Source organism: Anoplophora glabripennis, unplaced genomic scaffold, assembly GCF_000390285.2.
Source record: "Anoplophora glabripennis isolate ALB-LARVAE unplaced genomic scaffold, Agla_2.0 scaffold271, whole genome shotgun sequence".
Taxonomy (NCBI): Eukaryota; Metazoa; Arthropoda; class Insecta; order Coleoptera; family Cerambycidae; genus Anoplophora; species Anoplophora glabripennis.
In genome coordinates, this window is record NW_019416359.1 from 257298 (window position 1) to 278793 (window position 21496).

Here is a 21496-nt window from a genome sequence, read left to right on the forward strand (position 1 = left end):
GTTATTATTTCCATTTATTTATAGCTTTTATTTATATTAGACTTCAGCTAAGAGAAGAGACAAAAAATTTATGCAAAGAACTTTTGCATTAGAAAATACAAATTCGACTAATTTCCAGCGGAATGCTCGTGGAAAATGTCAGATAAAACCTAAAAAGCCAAAGTATCTTAAAACAAATTACATCAATCCGGTCCTGTGTGTAATCATTTTAACTTGCACAATGATAGGAGCTTTTTCAATAAATAGATAACATTTGCAACATAGCTTTCAGTCGTTTCCTCAGATCGGTTTCGAACGGTTGCCAGGATGTCCGTGATTTTGGACGTGCCGAATCCCTATAAAAGCGGACCAATTTTCCGACTTACGCCCTTCAGGCTTTTCGGGGCAGGACCCAGCAATTGTTCACCAAATGTACTACAAGCCATGACATTTCAACCATTCACTGCCTTCAACAGAACTTACTTCGAGGTAAGTTCAAATAAAAAAAGGAAAATGATCCTGAAAGATCGAAAAATCATGAAATCGCGAAAGAATTTTAGTTATAGCATTGTAATTCAACTTTTTCAGTTTTACTCCCTTTCTTGTGGACTAAATTTGGCATTTTTATTTCCAGGAAATATAGGAAATATTTACTTGAAATACAATTTGAGATACAGAGCATTTTACACTTTTGACCAACTTTCTATAATGCTTTATGACTTTTTTGTTTATAACTTTTTTTTTATAACTTCTCATTTTTCATTTATAATTCAAACTCATACGTATATTTTTTAAAAGAGCACATATTTTTCGATTTTTGAAATTTGTATAAAACCTTTCAAATGACACACGATACTTACAAGAAATATTATTTTTCAAGGTTATGTACCAAAAACGACATTGTTGCAAATTAGTTGTTTCTTGATTCAATTCAGTATACCGTCCATTTTTTGAATAACAGGAAAATAATTATTGGCATGTATTCTTTGAAAGAAAATTTAAACAGATTTCAAAAACCGAAAACTTGTATTCAGTTTAAAAAAATACAAGATTGTGATATAATTGAAAAACTATTCTATACTAAGTATAATATACAGAAAAATATTGCATATGCCGTTGGATTCTTCATAAAAAACTGTGATAAAAAAGTTCCATACCGAAGTAAATCAAATATTTTCACCAATAAAAAAAAGTTATAGGGCATAATAGAAAACAGCCAAAATTGAAAAAAAAAACCTGTGTTTCTTAAATCCCTTATATAGAGATGTGGTTTTCAAGTCGTGATATCTAAGCTACACTTTTTCTTGGAACTGAAGAGACCCTCCACAATTTTTTGAGAGAAATCAGGCTTTCCAGAATATATAGTTTGCTTTGCAATAAAAAGTAAAAAGTTAGTAAGTGTACCTATATATAGCTGGCCATGACCTGACCCTTCACAATGGATAAAGCGATAGTCACTTTGGTGTACAAGATAGTGTAAATATAGTTTCCTGCAATTTTGGCAATTGTCTCCAATGGGGAAGTTTCACATTTTTTTTCTTTTCTTATTAAATCCCTTTCATCGTAAAAAGTCAATTGCCACATAAATTTTAAATTTTTAATTAATATCTAGTTTTCCTATAAAAAAATATATAAATTCAAAATAATTCTCTATGCACTAAAACGCAGTCTTAAACAAACTCTTACGTCACGATCCGGTATCATATCGGTCCAAATTAAACGAGTCGTGTAGTCGTGTTCTGTAGTCTGTCTCACTCTTACTCATTTGTGTTTATGCAAACTACGTGTGCCGGATAGATTTTATATTATTTACTTTTACTTAACACAATATTGTTAATTATTTTAAAAACTGTACATGGCTACAGAAACTGGATTTGTCCAAGAGCAATCTGATAATTTGTCAAAAATATGTTCTATAAAATATGTTTGCATGATTTCTTCCTCATTTTCTCATCCTTTGGTACATTAAATAGTTTGTTGGGGGCAGTTAGTGTATTGGAACTACACACGGGTACCATAATATTTATGTTCAGACACTGTTATGATTTTCACGTTCTCGTGTTGTAATTCTGACCCTGAAGCCGCCACGCATTAAAGCTGCCTGGGTAGATATTGTGAAAATGTTCGTAGACTCTATGAAAATTAACGAAACTTGTCTTTAAATTTATACAGTAAAACTAACTACTCAAAACTACTCAGAATTCAATGCGAACACAAACTAATTCAACACAAGATTAAATGACAGCAATGCAATGACAGCGCCAGCCTCCCGCGTCGCCAATATCCTTGGCAGGAAAAATGACCTCGGATGGAGCGGGGTCGAGCGGGATTATCGCTCTTTACCCACTTCATCGCTGTAGGCCCGGACGCCTCGTAGAGGTAGGCCCTTTCCCCGTCATTCCGGACCGCCAGCGCGGCCGGATTAGACGGTTCGTGGGGCCTCCTTCTGTCCTGGACCTCCCACGTCTTGACAATCTTAACACTCATATATCGGATCCTGACGTCACAAATTGCTTGACCAATTAGGGGCCGTTTTCGCCCACCTAATTATATTCAATATTTTAATAATTAATTACATATTAATAGTTAAGTTTAAAGAGGTTTTACATATAGAAACATACTTTTATAGTAATTTTCTGCACTTTAAATAAATTTTGCTTCAAAAGAAAATTTGATGCAACTTCCTCATTATTAAAAAATTGTCTGCGATTTCTTCAACTGCCTGCAATTGTGTCCGCACTTTTTGTAATGTCCTGCAAATTTTGCAATTTTCAGCAAATATTTGTGACATTTGGCGAAGAAGTTACGCAAGAACTTATTTGTAGGGGTGGTTACTTATACCTTTTGTAACTAAACGGAAAGATTAATAGATTATTCAGTAAACGCCTCTTCCATAGCAGCAACAGTTTACGTAATTTAATTTTGTGTAACTTTCTCAATATGTATTTAATGAAAAAATAACAAAATTTTTCTCTCCCCATATGAAGGGTCATAAATCCGAAAGGAAGGTGGAGATATTTTTTTACATGACAGGTCCGCCCGAGAATCCATCCCAAATTTCAATTAAGTTTCACCTCTTCACTTATTTTTTCGCAGTTACTTATTAACATTATATTTAAAGAGTTAGGCAGAATGAAATATACATTTTAAATTTAGTCATTTTAATTAGTGATTAATTGTTTATTCAAATATTAAACAAACGGTTCTTGAGAAATTACGGAAATTTTATTTTAAAATTACATCATTTAAATGACCCCCTCCATGCTGCACTCTTGAAGTCTCAACATTACGAAGTTGTTATTCGAACGTTATGATGTAATATAACAGAGAATTCGTTTTCCTATATTGCATAGTAATTTTCTCTGTATGAAGTGGTAATTCGTGCGATTGCTGAGGATTCTGCGTTGCTCAATAATGAAAGATCAGTTTGTTAACATGACAGATGAATATGAACTTCATTTGACATCAGCAAGCAATCAAAGACATCCGGGTTTTCAGCAAATAACGTTTCGAAACGTTCGCAACACTTGTTCCAAAATCTTGTGGCAAAAGTTTTTGTACGATTTGAATTTTGTAGGAATTAAAATTTCTTCCTTTTGTTTTTTCTCTGGCACAGGAAGCAATAGTACAAAACTTGTTGAATATTTGACAAAATCACATATTGACATTTCTCGCAATCGCTTTGGCCACTGTCTTTAACTTCCATTTAGCGCGAAAGCATGGTTACTTGATTTAAATTTGTGGCTAACCGTATTATGAAACGAACTAACTTAGAAATTAGATATTTCATTCTGCCTAATCTTGTATTAGGAATTAGTATATTGATAGGCCAATCAATAAAGCATTAAATCAGGGATTTTGTGACAAAAATACTAGTAGCAAACGGACTGTGCCATTATATAAAAGACAGTCTGTAGATATATGCTTATATGTTTCCTACTCCAATTTATCATTAATTAATTTTTTATAAACATTTTTATGCAAAAAAAGTATTTTTTTAGTTTTTTGTCCAATAAAATCGGAAACATTAGGGTTTATTCTAACACTTCATGACTTCGCCATTTTTTCAGTTGTAGAGCTGACCCTGTGCACAGAATAGTGAATTATATGTACTTTTAAGTATACATAAAGCAGGCGCTGTCGAACCATTTGTTTTGGGACTATTACAATTTGAATTTTTTGGTGCACTATTTTGCACGTTGCACGGGGGTGATTCGATTTTAATTTTTCAGCAGGATATTAAAAGTAGAAGTATGCATTAATTCATTCTTATTTGTCCTATGGAATTATGTTGTGGGGTGAGAATCATTGATGGAGTTAAACCAAATACACCTTGTCAATTAATTTTTTAAGAAATTGCAAATTCTGCCTCTCCCAAGTATTTATACAGGGTGATTCAAAAAACCGCTGACAGACTTCTAGGATAGATAATACATGAAAAATTAAGACGAAAAGTCTTAATAAACATAGAGTCGCAAATGCTTCCTTAACGAGATACAGGGCGTCAAAGTTTCTGTAAAATTAAACATTGTCTGCAATAATTCCAAAATGCCTGAACATTTCTATTTCAAATTTGCTATGCGTAGTTAGCACCTTATGACCAATGTTTGATGTACTGCTCAAAATTTTATGAGCAGCAGTGTCGTAGAGACGGGGTCAACGTGACCCTTTTTTAAAAATATTTTCTGCGCCACTGCTAATTTTGTCAAAAGGGCACTATTTTCGTGTATGTTCAATTGTCTATCGAATTGGTCTCTTGCAAAATTTTGATTAAAGCAACCATTTTTAAGAAAAACACGTTTGTAGAAAATTTGTGAACTCAATTTTATTTTCATTCATTTTAGCTTCGCGTAGTAGGCTTGTACTATTCAAAATAAAATTAAACATCGGCTGTCACTAATGTCAATAATAAGTGTACAAGTGAGTTAAGTAAACTAGCTTATAAGCTTCTTTTTGTCATTTTTACGGTTATTTAAATTACTTCAGCTACTTCACTATTTTCAATAACAATTTTCAATAAATTACGAATATTCATTTGAAGAGATGATAGATATGCATCTATGTTATGGGCTAGCGAATTTTGGTTCGCGTGATGCAGTTAGGCGGTTCAGAGAAATGTTTTCTGCACGAAGAAACCAAATCGGCAAATGTTTGATAATATTTATAGAAGATTAAGAGAAACGGGTAAATTAAAAGCTATAAAAATTAATTCTGGACGACGGCGTTATGCTAGAACTCCGGAATCTGAGGAAATGGTCCTGACAGCAATAGAAAATAATAATGTTATGTACCCGACAAATTTCTAGAAATTTAAACATGTCACAGTCATCTGTTTGGAGAACACTTCGCGAACAACAATTGCACCCTTATCACTTTCAACGTGTTCAACATTTACTATCTCAAGATTACCCACCAAGACTAGAGTGGTCACAGTGGCTGCTTGGCAGGCTTGCAGAGAATTCCATTTTTTCCGCGAATATCTTATTTACATCGTTTACGAGACGAGGAATAATTAACTTCCTCAATTATCATTTATGGAGCGACGAAAATCCCCACGTCATTGGAATAACAAATTTTCAGCATGAGTTTTCCATTAACGTTCATGCTGGAATTATTGGCGACACGCTCATTGGTCCTTTTAGGCTACCAAATAGACTAGATGGCCAGTCTTACCTTAATTTTTTAATGAATAATTTGAACAGCTTGTTAGATGAAGTACCACTGGATGTGCGGATGATTCTTTGGTTCTATCATGACGGCGCCGGCGCTCCAGCACATTTCGCTTGACAAGTAAGAGATTATTTAAATATGACATACCCTAGACGGTGGATTGGACGTGGTGGTCCAATCCAATGGCCCGACCGTTCACCGGACTTAAATCCTCTGGATTTCCACACTTGGGGTCATGTTAAGGAGCTGATTTACGTAACTCCAGTAAATTTGATTGATGAATTATGGCAACGAATTCAACAAGCCTTTCAAACAATTCGTAATACGCCCGGGATATTTGAAAGAATAAGAAGATCATTAGCTCGGAGGGTTGAAACGTGTGTCGAATCGTGAGGTGGATGGATTATTTCCAGTTATACAATTTTTATCATTACATTTTCACACTTAAATTTGTTGTTTATTGTTTACGTTATTTCATTCTGACAAACTTAGTTGAAACCTTAATTACTCAAAAACTGTATCAAAATTTTGCAAGAGACCATTTCGATAGACAATTGAACACTTTACACGAAAATAGTGGCCGTTTGACAAAATTAGCAGTGACGTAGAAAATATTTTTAAAAAAGGGTTACGTTGACCCCGTCTCTACGACACTGCTGCTCATAAAATTTTGAGCAGTACATCAAACATTGGTCTTAAGGTGCTAACTACGCATAGCAAATTTGAAATAGAAATGTTCAGGCATCTTGGAATTATTGCAGACAATGTTTAATTTTACAGAAACTTTGACGCTCTGTATCTCGTTAAGGAGGCATTTGCGACCCTATGTTTATTAAGACTTTTCATCTTAATTTTACATGTATTATCTACCCTAGAAGTCTGTCAGCGTTTTTTTGAATCACCCTGTATATTTGAAAATTTAAAAGTAATTCATCAGAATTTGAGCAACTACCCAATGCATACGGATTTTCATAACTACAATACTAGAAAATACAAATGCTGATAGATTAATACCGCAGTTTTCTAGGACCAATATGTCAAAGATGAATAAACCGCAAGTAGACATCTACAACAACTTTGTTAACTATTATGCAACTAAAAATGTAACGCAAATGAATTGCAGGGCATTTAACTTATTGGCCAAAAAATTTCTAATTGACAATTGCTTTTATAGCGTGAATGAATTTATGACTCCTAACAATTATCGTGTAGCACTATTCATCATTTTATTTTATTTTATTTTAACAAGTAACTACTATTTTAAGTACCTACTAACAAGCTATTTTATCTAACTTTATTAATTCATGATTAGTGACCTATGTACTTATAACTGTATCAATGGTCAATAAATGAGTATGATGAGGTAATAGTTAATAATAATAAATGTTCGCGTGGTGGTAATAGTTTAAATAAATATATGGATTTCACAGGGTCTGACGACACGTACAGTGTACGATAATTCAATAAACAAAGAAATCTAAATAAAAAATTTAGATAAATTTGGAACGAATACACTGAAGATGAATTTTTCGAGACAAAACGTCTGAATCTGGTTAGAGCTGAGGCAGTACAGTATTGGGGGTCATGAAGGTTTGCAAAAAATGTAATAAAATGATGAATAATTCCGCAAATAATTACATAACACCAGTTACAACTTAAGTTATCTGAAATGCTTTCTGCCGAATAAATTTTTTTCTAAGGCATTTGATCCGTAAACAGCAAATTATTGCATTCAAGAACTTAAGGTGCATTTTTCTAAAAAAAATTGTTATGTAAGACATCGAAATTTTCACACCGTTGTTTAGATAATTATCACTGTCATCAATTTCGAACGAAAAAAATATGCGTTGTCATTTAAAAAAAAATTATGTCATCGTTGCTGTAAGTGGATTATCGAAAAAAAAATTTTACACATAACAAGGTGCCCTGGATCAAATAAAAATCGACGGGTCTCACCGTTTTTCGAAAAAAAAATTGTTTAACGAAAATATGAATTTTATGGGTCCGCGGAGATGCTAGTAGCTTTTTTCAGGAGCGTGATATCAAGTAGATTTTTGGTACTTGTAATAGGTAACACTAAATGGTATACCAACAAATTAAAACATTTAATACTAGGTGTTTGATTTTTGCTGTTACATTTTGATAACTTCAAACAGCTATAACTTTGTTAACTTAAATGGAACACCCTGTATTTTATTTACTTTTTTCAGAGATATTTGCAATTTTCTATTTTTTGGACAGTTTTTTCGTATGAGATCTGTTATCAAGTGTCTCTGGCCAAGACCAGAGACACTCCAAAACAATTAAAAAAACTTGACATATTTGTTAGCCGAAAAAAAAAAAATTTATATATACAGAATTATTGTTTATAAATGTCAACCCCCTTAATTGTTTTATTTTTAAGTATAGAAAAATAATTTTTTTATGATGATATTGAACTTTGTACAAGGTGTCCTAAATAACGTGGTAAATAAAACTTTTTGTTTTCTAATGGAACATCCTATATATTTTTGGATTTTTGAAATATGCCTTTTTCGATTATTGATTTCTCTCATTTTAGCAATACATATCTTGTGTATATATGAATCGCCCATGGGTTAACTTTATTTCTTGTGAAAAAATATGTAAATGAAAGTGAGAAATGTTCAAAACGGCCTTCAGTTTGTTTTGTCCATAGTTTAAAATTACATTTTAACTTATTCAATCCTTATACTGGAATTTCGTGGTACTCATTTATAAATTTTATTTCTAGTTATTTTATTACGAATATCTTCAAAATATAGTGGTTCCTTTTCATAAAGATAGTTTTCAACGTAGTCCCGCAGAAAAATATGCAGAGGACTTAAATCAGTGTTATTTGCAGGCCATTGAATCTACCCAACCAATAATTAAAGCAGCATTCAATGTATTTCTTATAAGCTCAGTGGTTCAATGGGAGAGTCTGACTTAATAGTTTTGCTAAAACTTGGGTCAAAACTTAATGGTACAATGTTATATGAATGACCCTGTATGATTAAATATCGTGTGTTAATATTGTAGCTATCTAAGGAAATTAAAGAGATGACGCAATACGTGTACCAAACAAAGAATCCTATGACCTTCCTAGCGCAATATTCTGGAAATGGCGGCAATGAGGCCATGATAACGAACCTTGCCGATCCTGGGGACACCATAATTGTAGCTCAAGCCGGAATTTGGGGCTTCAAAGTTGCTGATATGGGACGAAGATATAGTAAGATTTCCCTTATTAAAATATTTATAAATTTTCGAAAAATACAGCATATAATTCTACGCAACAAAATTTTTCATCAAATTTTGCCATTTTTCTAATGCTCATAGTTCCGTCAATTTTCATCGCATCAAGACGATTTTTTTTAATTACAAAATTAAAAGAAAATCGTCTTGATACGATGGAAATTGAGCTATGCGTATTAGAAAAATGGCAAAATTTCTATGAAAGATTTTGTTGCGATAATTTTTTTAAGTAGTGTATGTTTTGTATTTGTAGAACTCAACGTTATTGAACTGACTCTGCCAGCTGGCGAGGTGTATTCCTTTGAAGAACTTGAGAAGCAAATTATTAAACACAAACCTGTTGCCTTATTTATGACACACGGAGAATCTTCTGGGGGGATTTTACAACCTTTAGAAGGACTTGGAAAAATTTGCCAGAAGTATGTATATGTAGATACATATATTTTTTTAAACTGATGATTCTATTGTAACCAATGCAACATTCTTCAATACCTTTACATCATTCCTTTATCTTAATAATGCTGAAATTGACTACAAGTTTATCTTCTTTTTACATCGGATTCCTCTGTCCCGTTCTTCCGCTATTTTAATGATGAACCAATTGGTACCGGGGTTACTAGGAGTGTCTAAGCCTCCTCCTAATTTCACTCTATGTTAAATTCAGTAATTTTAATACATGTATTGTGCAAAACAAAGTAAACATTTTGTATAAAAAAACCTAATTCGCCCGGACATTTATCAATTAAATTTATGTCTTATGCAGGCCGATATGATGAGACATATACAGATTTAATTGTCAACAAAAATTTATTAGGAGGTAGAAAAATAAGTTTTTAGGTTCGTTCATGTAGAACGATTTGAATATATTTCTGCGAAATCGTAAAAATAAAGTTCGTATGAAATTTTGTGTTCATATAAGAACCATCACCAGTGGCGGCTCGTGACATTGAGAATAAGTGAAGCATATTTATTGATTGATTAAAAAAAAAAGCGCCGCAGGCGAAAATTTTCAAGGTCAAACGGCTTTAAATGAATCCGGTTAAATGAACAACCGATTATTGTGTGTCGGTTAACCGGTCAAAAACCGGTTATTTCCCGACTTCGATTTAACCTGATAACCGATTATTTATGTCAAAAACCGCGTGCCGGTTATTTTACCGAGACCGAGTGAAAATTTTAGCTCTAGCTCACTGTACGATTAAAGTATATTGTGCTCTATCCCTAAACTTGATAGTAGATCAGACCACAGCATACATAAAATAAATAAATATTTATTTTGCTGTGATCAGACTTAAGCCATCGTCGGCTGGACATTCTATTTAGTGGTCTGTGGGTCGGACTACGCTAATTAGGCTTCCTTAACGGGACAAAACATATTGGTCATTATGAAGTGTCAAAATAACAATAAATTTCAGCTGTCAAATCAATGTTTTATTTCTCCTCGATATGAAATCTTAACCATTTGATAAAGTTTTAAAAAATTAATATAAGCACTGCTTGGTGTTTGAATAAAAGTAAAAAAATATAAATTTTTAAATCAGATACATGACTACACAATTTTTTAATACAGAGATGAATTAGAGCACTCACAAAAATTTAAAAGGGCCGGTTATTTCAATAACCGGTTTTTAGGTAGAGGTTAACCGATTCAGGTTTAACCGACTAAGAAAAATAACCGGTTAACCGATAACCGGTTATTTTTCAATAACCGCCCATCCGTAAATGCTGCTTCAACTTTTGCATCACTCGTTCTCCCAGGCCGTAGTTTACACATGCGTTGGCTGCCTCGTTGCCATGACAACCGCCGTACGGAGAGCTACGGAGAGAAGCAGATACATACCAATTTCAATATGAGTCACTTGCGTAGTATACGTTGTATGGTACGAAATTAATGTTCGCGCTCAACGAAGCCAATGATTTTTTAGAAGGCGTTCACCGCGGAATTATTCTGTTTATTTCTGCGTATAAGACAAACAAACACAATACATTTTCAATATAGAATTGTACCTAAATTATAAGATTTATATAAAATTTAAAATAACCAGCCTCCATTATATTATTTAGAAGACATGCGTAAAATGATGAACTAGCCATTTATTATTTATTAGTGGTAAAAATCTCTAAGAACCCTACGCCACCGGATTTTCGGAAAATTGCTTTTAATTCCTAGTATAGTTCCTAGGAAAAAATCTTTTGTGTATTTCATTAAGAATAACGGATAATTTTCAAGTTATTACATTCTTTTTACATACCTACGAGTATATTGCCACTATCAGTCACTTTAATTGAATTTAATATAACTCCAGATTAGAATTAGTTAAAAAAAAAAACAAATTAGAAGTACAATTTTAAATAAAAATTATTATGAAAATGTCAAAAAAATCATTGCAATTTCTACGTCAATGATTTTTTTTTAAAATGTGGTTTTAACTATAATGTTAGGAATTCGAAATTCAAGAGAAACTGGAAAATAATAGTGGCGAAGAAATTGCACATTTTTGGAAACTATGCCTGTACATCTAGCGAAATGCAAAATTTGTACAGGAACTCTTTTTTTCATAAAACACAATTCAATTCTGAGGTTGTAGTAAGTAGTTTTTTGGTCAAGATTTGGACTTCCTTCTTTAGATCAATTCTTCGAGGGTCTCATCTTTCTGATAAACGCACAAAATCAATTAACTGACTCGTTACCTTTACAAAAAACAGAAGAGACCAATTTGTCGATAAATTTAAGGCTAATTTAAGCATAATGTCAACAAAACAGCGATATGATTAAATTATACTAAGTATGAAGATTATTCGAAAATAAAGTTTATACTGGTACTAGATCAAATATTTATCCACTGTTAAATGTTGTATGGCCGGTAATTTCTAAAGGTTATCACCAAAAAAATGTTTTAAACAAGATATTTCCAGTACCTACATTATAGTAGCTAATAACACCAAGTGTTATATTATACAGGGTGTCCGGTAAGTACCTCCTAATCTCTCGGGAGTGTATAGGGGAGGTCAAAATAAAACTAGTCCTTCCTATAATTTTTTTCCTAATGTGCCCCCTAACGGAGTTATGGGGGGTCAAAGGGGTACCTAGAAATTAACGTTTAGGGTTATAACTTTGAAACCACCCTGTATATTTTAATAAAATTTTCGTACGTTGTATTACACATGGAGCTCTACGATTTGATGCTAAAATCAACTTTTTGCTATTATCAGGTGTCCAGAAACGGACTGGCCCTATCACAATTTTTCTCAAAATTTTGACAGAAGTAATTTTATCAAACTGAAAATATTATTATTAGATACTCTGAAGGTTTTTCTTTAAAAATGGTACTCTTTATTTATTTCGAAAAAATGAACGGTTTGCGAGATAAATCGGTTTTGAAAAAAATTGGTAACAAATACAACAACAATTAAAATTTATTTTTTTACAATAAAATCATTCCCGCTAGTGCCAGCCTACAGATTCACCATAAACATTTACTGGTGGTGAATTAAGGGAATGAATAATGCCGTTTCTTGTAAAATCAACATCTATGACCAAAATACATCTACAAATTATTATTGCTCTTGTCTCCATGGAGTTCTTTTCTATTGTTTTCGTTGTTAGACCCTGTTGATTTTAAAGTACTTGTCAAAGGCGCGTGACAGAATAAAAATTCAATTTTATTGTGGTATTCGTTTTAAGCCGTTAGAAATAACATTTAAAAATGGAAGAATATTCCTGTGCAGAATATGCTGATATGCACCTAATTTATGGGGAAGCATTATGCAACTCCGTGGAGGCAAGAAGACTTTATGAGGAAAGGTTTCCGGGTCGACATTTGCCGAGTCCAAAAACTTTTGAAAGAGTTGATCGTAGTTTAAGAGAAACAGGTAAAAAAAAATAGTGAAAAACGTTAGTGAAACTAATTTCTTCCGAATCCTTTATTTAGGAAGCTTTTTGCCACGCCGTGGTGGAGCAGGAGCCCCGAGGAGAGTACGAGACCCTCATGTAGAGGAACAAATATTGGAAGACGTTGCTAATAATCCTTCAAATAGCATAAGGAAGCTTGCGGCGCAAAACAATGTTACAAAATGGGCTGTACATGAAACTCTGAAAGAACAATTGCTTTACCCGTACCACATCCAAAAAGTACATGCTATGTCTCCAGATGATTATCCAAAAAGACTTCAATACGCCAATTGGTTTTTACAGCATCATATTCGGAATCATAATTTTGGTACATCTATTTTGTTCACCGATGAAGCAGGTTTTACAAGAGACGGCATAATTAATTCGCATAATCTACATGTCTGGGATGAAGAAAACCCTCACGCTTTAGTTCAAACTCGCTACCAACAAAGGTTTATGGTGAATGTGTGGGCTGGCATTATCGGGAATCATTTGATTGGTCCATTTATTCTGGAGCAAAGACTTAATGGTGCTCTTTATTTGCAATTTTTAGAGGAAAATCTAAATATTTTGTTAGAAGAAGTGCCCCTTCAAATAAGAACTGAAATGTGGTACATGCATGACGGTGCACCACCCCACTTTGATCGTTTAGTACGTCAACATCTGACGAATGTTTTTGGTGATCGATGGATAGGTCGAGGCGGACCTGTATTATGGCCACCTAGGTCGCCCGACCTAAACCCATTAGACTTTTTTCTGTGGGGTCATTTAAAAAATAACGTTTATTCAACACCCGTAAATAGTAGAGAGGAACTTCTGCTGAGGCTAACACAGAACTGTGACCATCTCCGCAATAATCACGGAATATTATTTCAAGTGCACCGGGAAAACATTCGTAGGATTAGAAAGTGCATTGAAGTACGGGGTGCTCATTTTGAACATCTACCGAAGTAACATTTAGGTACCTTTGTTCATTGTTGAATGTTCTTTGTTGCATGTCTTGTAAGTAAGTTATTTTTCAAATGTTATTTTTAATTGGTCACTACTTGCTCATAAAGTATAGCCAACACGTTCAAAGATTTCTGGACTTGATAAAGTTAAAGAAATTAAATGCATGAAATAATATGTAAAAAAAAATAAATTTTAATTGTTGTATTTGTTACCAATTTTTTTCAAAACCGAATTATCTCGCAAACCGTTCATTTTTTCGAAATAAATAAAGAGTACCATTACTCCAATATGTTTGTCTATCATAATGATTAGTTGTATTTATTTATCGTCTTATCTAATAAAATATTTGTTGATCATGGTTGAAACACTAATATTTTAGTTTATCACATCATATCACTAAGATTTTTTTTTGTCCAATGAACCATTACTATCAAATTCGAATGCGACGACTAAACATATGCTGGAACTGAGAATAAAGTAGAAATCTTAAAATTCTTGAAGAAGAATTAATTAATTGTATTTTTTACTTCAGGCCTGGTAGACCCATTGCTTTACTGCTTTCTTCCAGACTTTTTTATCATGTGTTCCTTCTTTCCAGTTTGGCATACTATGTCCTAACCATTTTATTTGTCCCTTTTATTTCAACAATATTAGGTTCAAAAATTAAAATTCTTGCAATTCTTTCTACTTTCCCATCTGTCTTGTACCCTCATACCCACATATATCTTTCTAAGTAACTTTCTTCCCAAACTTTTAATAGCTGTTCCACGCTTCCGAGAGTCTGATAGGTCTTAACGGAGAACAATCCGAAAATTTTGAATTTAACTTGCTTGATACTTTCTTGTTATTTGTATATATTTTTAATGCCCCTAAGCTCCGCTTTCCAATGATTCTTCTTCTTTGTATTTCTTTTTGTATACTTGATTTTCTATCAAATTCCGTCCCTATCTAAGTAAAACTTTTTACTTCTTCGAAACAGTATATTTTTCCTTTTGTAATTAATCTCAATGTTTCTTGATCATCAAATTCTTTTTCTGTCCATGTCATAATATAGTTTTATTTTCGTTAATTTCTCATCCCATTCCTTAAGTCGCTTCTTTTATTTATTTTGTACCAAATCATCTACATACGCTATACACTGAAGCCTTTTGCAGTAAAGTAACCCGCTTATTATTAAATTAGCTTTTCTTTCGCGTAGAACAGAACACAATTAAAAAGTAATTAAGATAGCAGGTCTCCCTGTCTTATCCCTTCATTGCTGAACTATAAATTTTTCAGGTCAATTTATTATCTACTTTTACCCTATTACTGGTTTCTTGTAATGTGATTTTCATCTAACTTAATCAATTTTCCATCCATTTGTAACTCTTTCAATGCCTTATACAGAGTGGTCCGAATTTTATACAGGAAACTTCGAGGACAGATAGATCTCTTTAAAATAATATGTGTTTGCCTTATAAATATTGGTCTGGAATAGACCCGTTTTAGTGATAAAGGGTGTTGAATTTGTTAAAACAAAAATGTTTTTGTTTATATCTCCGGAATCTATTTCATTCGATTTTTTTACAACCATGAAATTTACGATATTCTGGAGCTAGGGCTCCTGATTCCGTCGTTCTTGCATGAATTTTCTCAATCTTGTAGAAGGTTGCCATCAGGGAAATATTGCCGATACTCTGAACCGCCAGACTATTTCCATTACAGAAACCATAAATAAAATGCATATCGGCATATTCACGGTTATTAAAAGCATGATGATTCATGGTTGATAAAAAGTCGAATGAAATGTAAAGTTAAGCACAAAGATCACAACTAAAAAAATAAAGAAACGTAAGAATTTAAATGAGCAAAATGAGTCAAAATGTTATTTACTAGCACTTACCAATTGTCACAAGCAATATGTCGTCTTGCGGAAATAGTGACTGTTGAAAGTACCCTTTACCCTGTTACCGATCTACCTTTCCTATATCCGCTTCGGTATTCTCATTTTCCAATTTCAATTTTGTTTGATATGCACCCTTGCTTATGTCGTCGTTCTCCGTTATTCTGTTTAGTAATTCACTAAAATGATTTTCCTTAATTTAAAAATTTCCTCGTCATCGAGAACTAATAAATAATCGTCCAAAATAAAAACTAAAAATATGTCTAAATATAATCAATGTATGTGTTTATGTATATCATACTGCATATTGCTGGTGTAATTAAATGTTAATTGTTTTCCGCAATATCAACAGTTAGAAATCTTGTCTATGTGATTGGATATCTTCTGCACACCTCGATTTCTGGTATCGAAGAACATTGTTTGATTTTATTTGAATAAATAGATTATTCAGAAAAAATGTTTCAATTAGTTTAATACCTAAATAAAAATTTAAAAACTGTGTTATAGGTACAACTGCCTTCTATCAGTCGATGCGGTAGTTTCGGTAGGAGTATCTCCATTATTCGTGGACAGATGGGAGATAGATGCTGTCTGTGGAGGTACCCAGAAAGGTCTTGGGGCGCCTCCTGGAATGGTGTTGATGTCGTTCAATAAAAGGGCACAGTAAGTAGTAATTTTATTCTTTATAACAATTTTTAATAAAAAAATCGTATTACTTACTTTCAGTGAACGCATGTTGAAAAAGAAAGAACGCCCCCCTTATATATTAGACATGTTAGTACATGCCGATGTATGGAGATGCTTTGAAACTTCAGGTCCAACGTAAGTACTGATATCTATAAATAAAAATCGATTTTCAAGGCGAATCCTAAATGACGTATATTTAAACAACCCAGCCAGCGGTACAGTTTACCGTGTAGATTGCGAAAAAATTGCATGATTTTTTATTAGAAAACTTGTTGAGAACTACTGATTTCGGTGTAGTATTAACACATAACATAATTAGTCTAATAAGTCAGTCTAATATTGCTTTGAAAAGCTTTCCGTAATAATAGGAAGTATTTTATTTTTTTAAAAGAATTTTTGCACAAAATCAAATTACGCATTCTTCATTTAAAATTTAATATTTGTTATTTATAAGCTGTTCCAACACAAAAAAGATTAATCAATTAAATTTTACATATTTATTTTTCTTACTGTAAATTACTATTGCTATAAATTCTTCCATGTCTCTCAAAAGTATACAACTGATACGTCATTGAATTATTCACAATTTCGTTGGTTGCTATTTTAAATTTTTCATCATACTTTTTTTTCTTCAAAATACGAATTTTATGAATAATTATTCTTTAATTTACTCGATATTCGTATTCAGTTACATTTACACATTCAACACTAATATGTTTGCGGCTGTGAGACAAGCATTAGCGGAAATCTGTGAAGAGGGCATTGAAAATGTTTGGAAACGCCATCAAGATTGTTCCGATTTGTTCATCAAGAAAACTGAAAAATTGGGAATTCGCCATTTCATAGAAAAACCTGAAAATAGGTTTTGCGGAGTCAACTGCGTTACTCTTCCCGAAGATGTAGACTGGCATGAATTCTGCGAGTACCTTTTATCTAAGTAAGTATTTTTGTTCAGTGAACATAACTGTTATCGTTACCATAAAAGGTAAAAGCCTCTAAAGCGTTATTGTTTAGTGATGTCATCCGAAAAGCGTTGAGGCTTTATAATCTAGTAGGTTATCGACTGTACTTTAGACAGAAACTACAACGTAACAGAAATTTTATTGTTTGATATGTTCAATTGACCCTAAAAAATGATAAAACCGCGGAGTGCTACCTTTTAAAGGGGTGCGTTTTTGAGAACGAAATAAAGGTGGTATGTTCAGTTTTTTGAGTTTTACTCGAAAACTATGCATTTTTTCAATATAGTTGTCAACAGAAAAGTTGTAGCAAATTGAATTTCCCATCGAAATGAGACCTTCCGAAGTCAAAAAATTTATTTTTAACAAAAATATGCCCAAGAAACGATTAAAAAAAAAACGAAAAAATGCGTTTTTTTTTGGTTTTTGGCCCACAACTTTTTCTGAGAGGAGTTAGGTATAGGCATTGCTTCACAGAAAAAAGTTCATGTTTTTTCCTTTAAAATAAACGTTTATAAAAGTACCTGGGACTAATAGAAACCGAGAAACATCGGATCAAAGTTGGCTACTTTTTGGATTTTTGGCCAATGTTTGCCCCTTTTTTGACGATTTTCGTCTTATAACTTTTTTTGAGTTAATTTAGGTATATATAATGCCATATTCAAATGAAAGCTGGTTTCAAGACCTTTATGGTGCCTGGTAGAAGTTTGTACAGTTAAAATCAACCGAGATATGTCAATTTAACCAACGATACTTTTTCTTATTTTTTATAAAATTTTTATTACTTTCGGTATTATTTTGTCTAATAAATTTAATTTTGTGAATGTGAAAGATAAAATACGTTTCTAGGTGATTGGATATTATTATTTATTTATTTATTTAAACAACAGTTAATCATATATATCTTATAAATTTTCAGTTTCATTTAGTATATTTTCAATATTAATATCAATTTCGTCGTCATCATTTTATCAATGTCCTCTTCAGAAAACTCAGGCTCATAAGCAGTCTCACAATTTATTCCCATACATTATTTGCGGAACATTGAACATTTTATTCCCAACTTTCGGCAGCCACTGTTTCCTTGGCATCCTTTAATACATTTACAGGCTATTTTTTCAAGTTAATTTTCAGGTGCAGGAGATTTATTATTAAAAATGGGAACTAGCCCATTTATGGAATTTTTCCAACCCCAATCATGGGAATTTAAAGTACAACCATTCCACTGTTGCATCTGAAAATATACTCTTAACCCATGATGTTTGAGAGCATCAGTTGTTGGAGGCAATCGAGATAAGGTAAATTTTGCATACTTTTGAAATAATTTATATCGACAAGTTTTTAGGCTGTCAATTTTTGAACTACGCCGATCAACTGTAACTAGGTTTTAATAATAGGTAAAGGTAGATCCCCATTACCAACGCATGCGAATCAAGATTATTTACCATCCGCGAAACCGCGTCATTCGAAATTATTAGTATTCTGATATCTACATAATCAAAATCATTTCACGAGCTTTCAAACGAGGATACAATTGAGAGAGATGAATAATACAACAATTAAGTGCATACTTTATGTTATGCAGGAGGACGAATTAATATCCACTTTTTTAGGAGCTTTTGGCTCTTTATAAAACTGTAATTTTAAGAATTTTTTAATTAAAAGTACAAAAATAATTAAAATAATTCGAAATTTTACAAGATAAATATGATTAATTGTTGTTTAAATAAATAAATAAATAATAATATCCAATCACCTAGAAACTTATTTTAACTTTCAAATTCACAAAAATAAATTTATTAGACAAAATAATACCGAAAGTAATAAAAATTTTATAAAAATAAGAAAAAGTATCGTTGGTAAAATTGACATATCTCGGTTGATTTTAATTGTACAAACTTCTACCAGGCACTATTTTAAAGGTCTTGAAACCAGCTTTCATTTGAATATGGTATTACCACATATCGTATTACATAGATCTAAATTAACTCGGAAAAAAGTTATAAGACGAAAATCGTCAAAAAAGGGCAAAAATTGGCCAAAAATCCAAAAAGTAGACAACTTTGATTCAATGTATCTCGGTTTCTATTAGTCGTAGGTGCTTTTATAAACGCTTATTTTAAAGGAAAAAACATGAACTTTTTTTTCTGTGAAGCAATGCCTATACCTAACTCCACTCAGAAAAAAGTTGTAGGCCAAGAACCAATAAAAAAACAACGCATTTTTTCGTTTTTTTTACTCGTTTTTGGGCATATTTTTCTTAAAAATAATTTTTTTGACTTCAGGTCTCATTTCGATGGGAAATTCAATTTGCTACAACTTTTCGGTTGACAACTATAGTGAAAAAATGCACAGTTTTCGAGTAAAACTCAAAAAACTGAACATACCACCTTTTTACTTCGTTTTCAAAAACGCACCCCTTTAAAAGATAGCACTCCGCGGTTTTATCATTTTTTAGGGTCAATTGAACATATCAAACAATAAAATTTCTGTTACGTTGTAGTTCCTTTGTACCCTCTTTTTTTTGACATAGTCAATGTCAATAGCCTATAGATATTAATTAATATAATAAATTAATTAATTATAACCAACGAATTGTTGTTCTTACTTTCAATTTTTGACGTATTTTAGACATGAAATAGAATTGGGCATGGGTATAGGACCCACATTGGACAAAGCTATTAGGATAGGTTTCCTGGCACAAAATGCAAAACCCGATTTGGTAGAATTTGTTGTCAATGCTTTAGAAGACGGAATTAGACACTGCAGGTCGAAAAGCGGCACTTTTGACGTACATAGCAGCAATAATCTATTTGTCTTTTATACCTTGAAGAGTGGACAGAAAAAGAAATGAATGTGTCTCTATGTAATTATTAATAAAAAATTGATATTCAAGTATTCACAATTCAGGCTATCAATTGTTAATCCTTTATTAAAACGAATGCAAATTATATCACATTGCTGTATTATTAGTTGCCTACCCTGATGTCGCATTATATTTATTTATAATATCAAATATTTATTATTGCAGTGTTGTTAATAGATAGATACGAGTTATTTCATTTCATATTACCTAATTATTGGCACATTTACTGTTCAATATTGTGAAATAACCATTTATTTTGTTTAAAAATAAATTAATTCTATAAGTCATAAGATGGATGGAAATTAAAGAAACCTGACAAATTGCATATAACGATGCGATATTGTCATCAAAATACATAAGAAAAGTGGAGAACCCGAAGCAGGGAAACAGCGACCCTTCTATTAATAATTCCCTACCTATCCCAATTCCCAATTGAGCCAATATGGCCACCTGTTGCACGGCGACTCTTGCCGGTCCTTCGCGAACGCTAGCTTCTAAATTCAGTTCTTGTTCTTGTAGAGGACGGGTTGTCCGCTCAAGGCTCAAGGTATTTTCGTGGTGCCGCGGAAGATATTTTCACAAAAACTAACGGTTTCAGTGAATTATGCAAGCCGATGGTGTTTTAGGTGATGTTTTGTATTTCTGTTGTGATGTAATGCTTTGTTTCTTTCACAAAACTGGGATTATCTCGGGCTGGTTTAAAGGTAAGCTGTTTACATTTTTAAACTTAGCCGGTGAGCGGCCTCCATTCTTTATTTGTTTTGCAATTTGTGGAGTGGATATTAATTCTTTCAAAAATCTAGTTTATTAAAGTTAAATTATTATCACAAAGCCATTAACCGTATTTGTGTATTTACCCAGTTTTTTGTCAAAATTTACACTTGACTTGATGAAACGAAAACAAACATGAACAAACTTTTACTTTTTTCTACAAAATGTTTACACTGTTTGGAAGCAAATGGGCAGTATTTCAAGAATAAGGCAATTTACTTAGATTAAAATTAACCGATTTAATTCAAATTAAATATAATTTTGCTTAAAAGTTACGAGCCTACAAATTATTTTTTCACTCATTTTTTAGAAGGTACCTCGTTTTAAAGAGAATGAAATTCAATTTTCTACTGCTGTCTGTTATTGTCAATTACGGACAACTGAATTTTTGGGACATTCTAGCCTAATTGATATTCTTGCTAAGTTTAAGCTCTATTCAATATTTTATCACTATTCATTTTTTAGACTATTATAATCAAATGTCAGCGTTCAATGAGTTGTAGCTCTTAAGTTGTCTCCAGATCATTTGCCAAATGTATTTATTAAACGTTAAGTCAATGCCATATAGTGTTGATGCTGTACAT

The 21496-nt window shown here is 32.4% G+C and overlaps 1 protein-coding gene across 1 annotated transcript; it reads left to right on the plus strand.

The window, feature by feature from the left end:
• Window positions 1-284: 284 nt before the first annotated feature.
• LOC108908095 (serine--pyruvate aminotransferase-like) lies at window positions 285-20232 on the plus strand. The gene is made up of 7 exons (XM_018712017.1): window positions 285-468; window positions 8689-8881; window positions 9158-9323; window positions 16137-16292; window positions 16356-16451; window positions 17005-17253; window positions 19907-20232. The coding sequence occupies exons 1-7, from the start codon at window positions 307-309 to the stop codon at window positions 20127-20129; spliced, it is 1245 nt and encodes a 414-aa protein (XP_018567533.1). The 5' UTR covers window positions 285-306; the 3' UTR covers window positions 20130-20232.
• The last annotated feature ends 1264 nt before the right edge of the window (window positions 20233-21496 follow it).

Bases quoted from the DNA above. Each gene is read 5' to 3' on its own strand.
- LOC108908095 (XM_018712017.1), top strand. From the start codon at position 307: ATGTCCGTGATTTTGGACGTGCCGAATCCCTATAAAAGCGGACCAATT. The intron at 8,882-9,157 runs GTAAGATTTCCC...TTGTATTTGTAG, and splicing joins TGATATGGGACGAAGATATA to AACTCAACGTTATTGAACTG. The intron at 16,452-17,004 runs GTAAGTACTGAT...ATTCGTATTCAG, and splicing joins TTTGAAACTTCAGGTCCAAC to TTACATTTACACATTCAACA.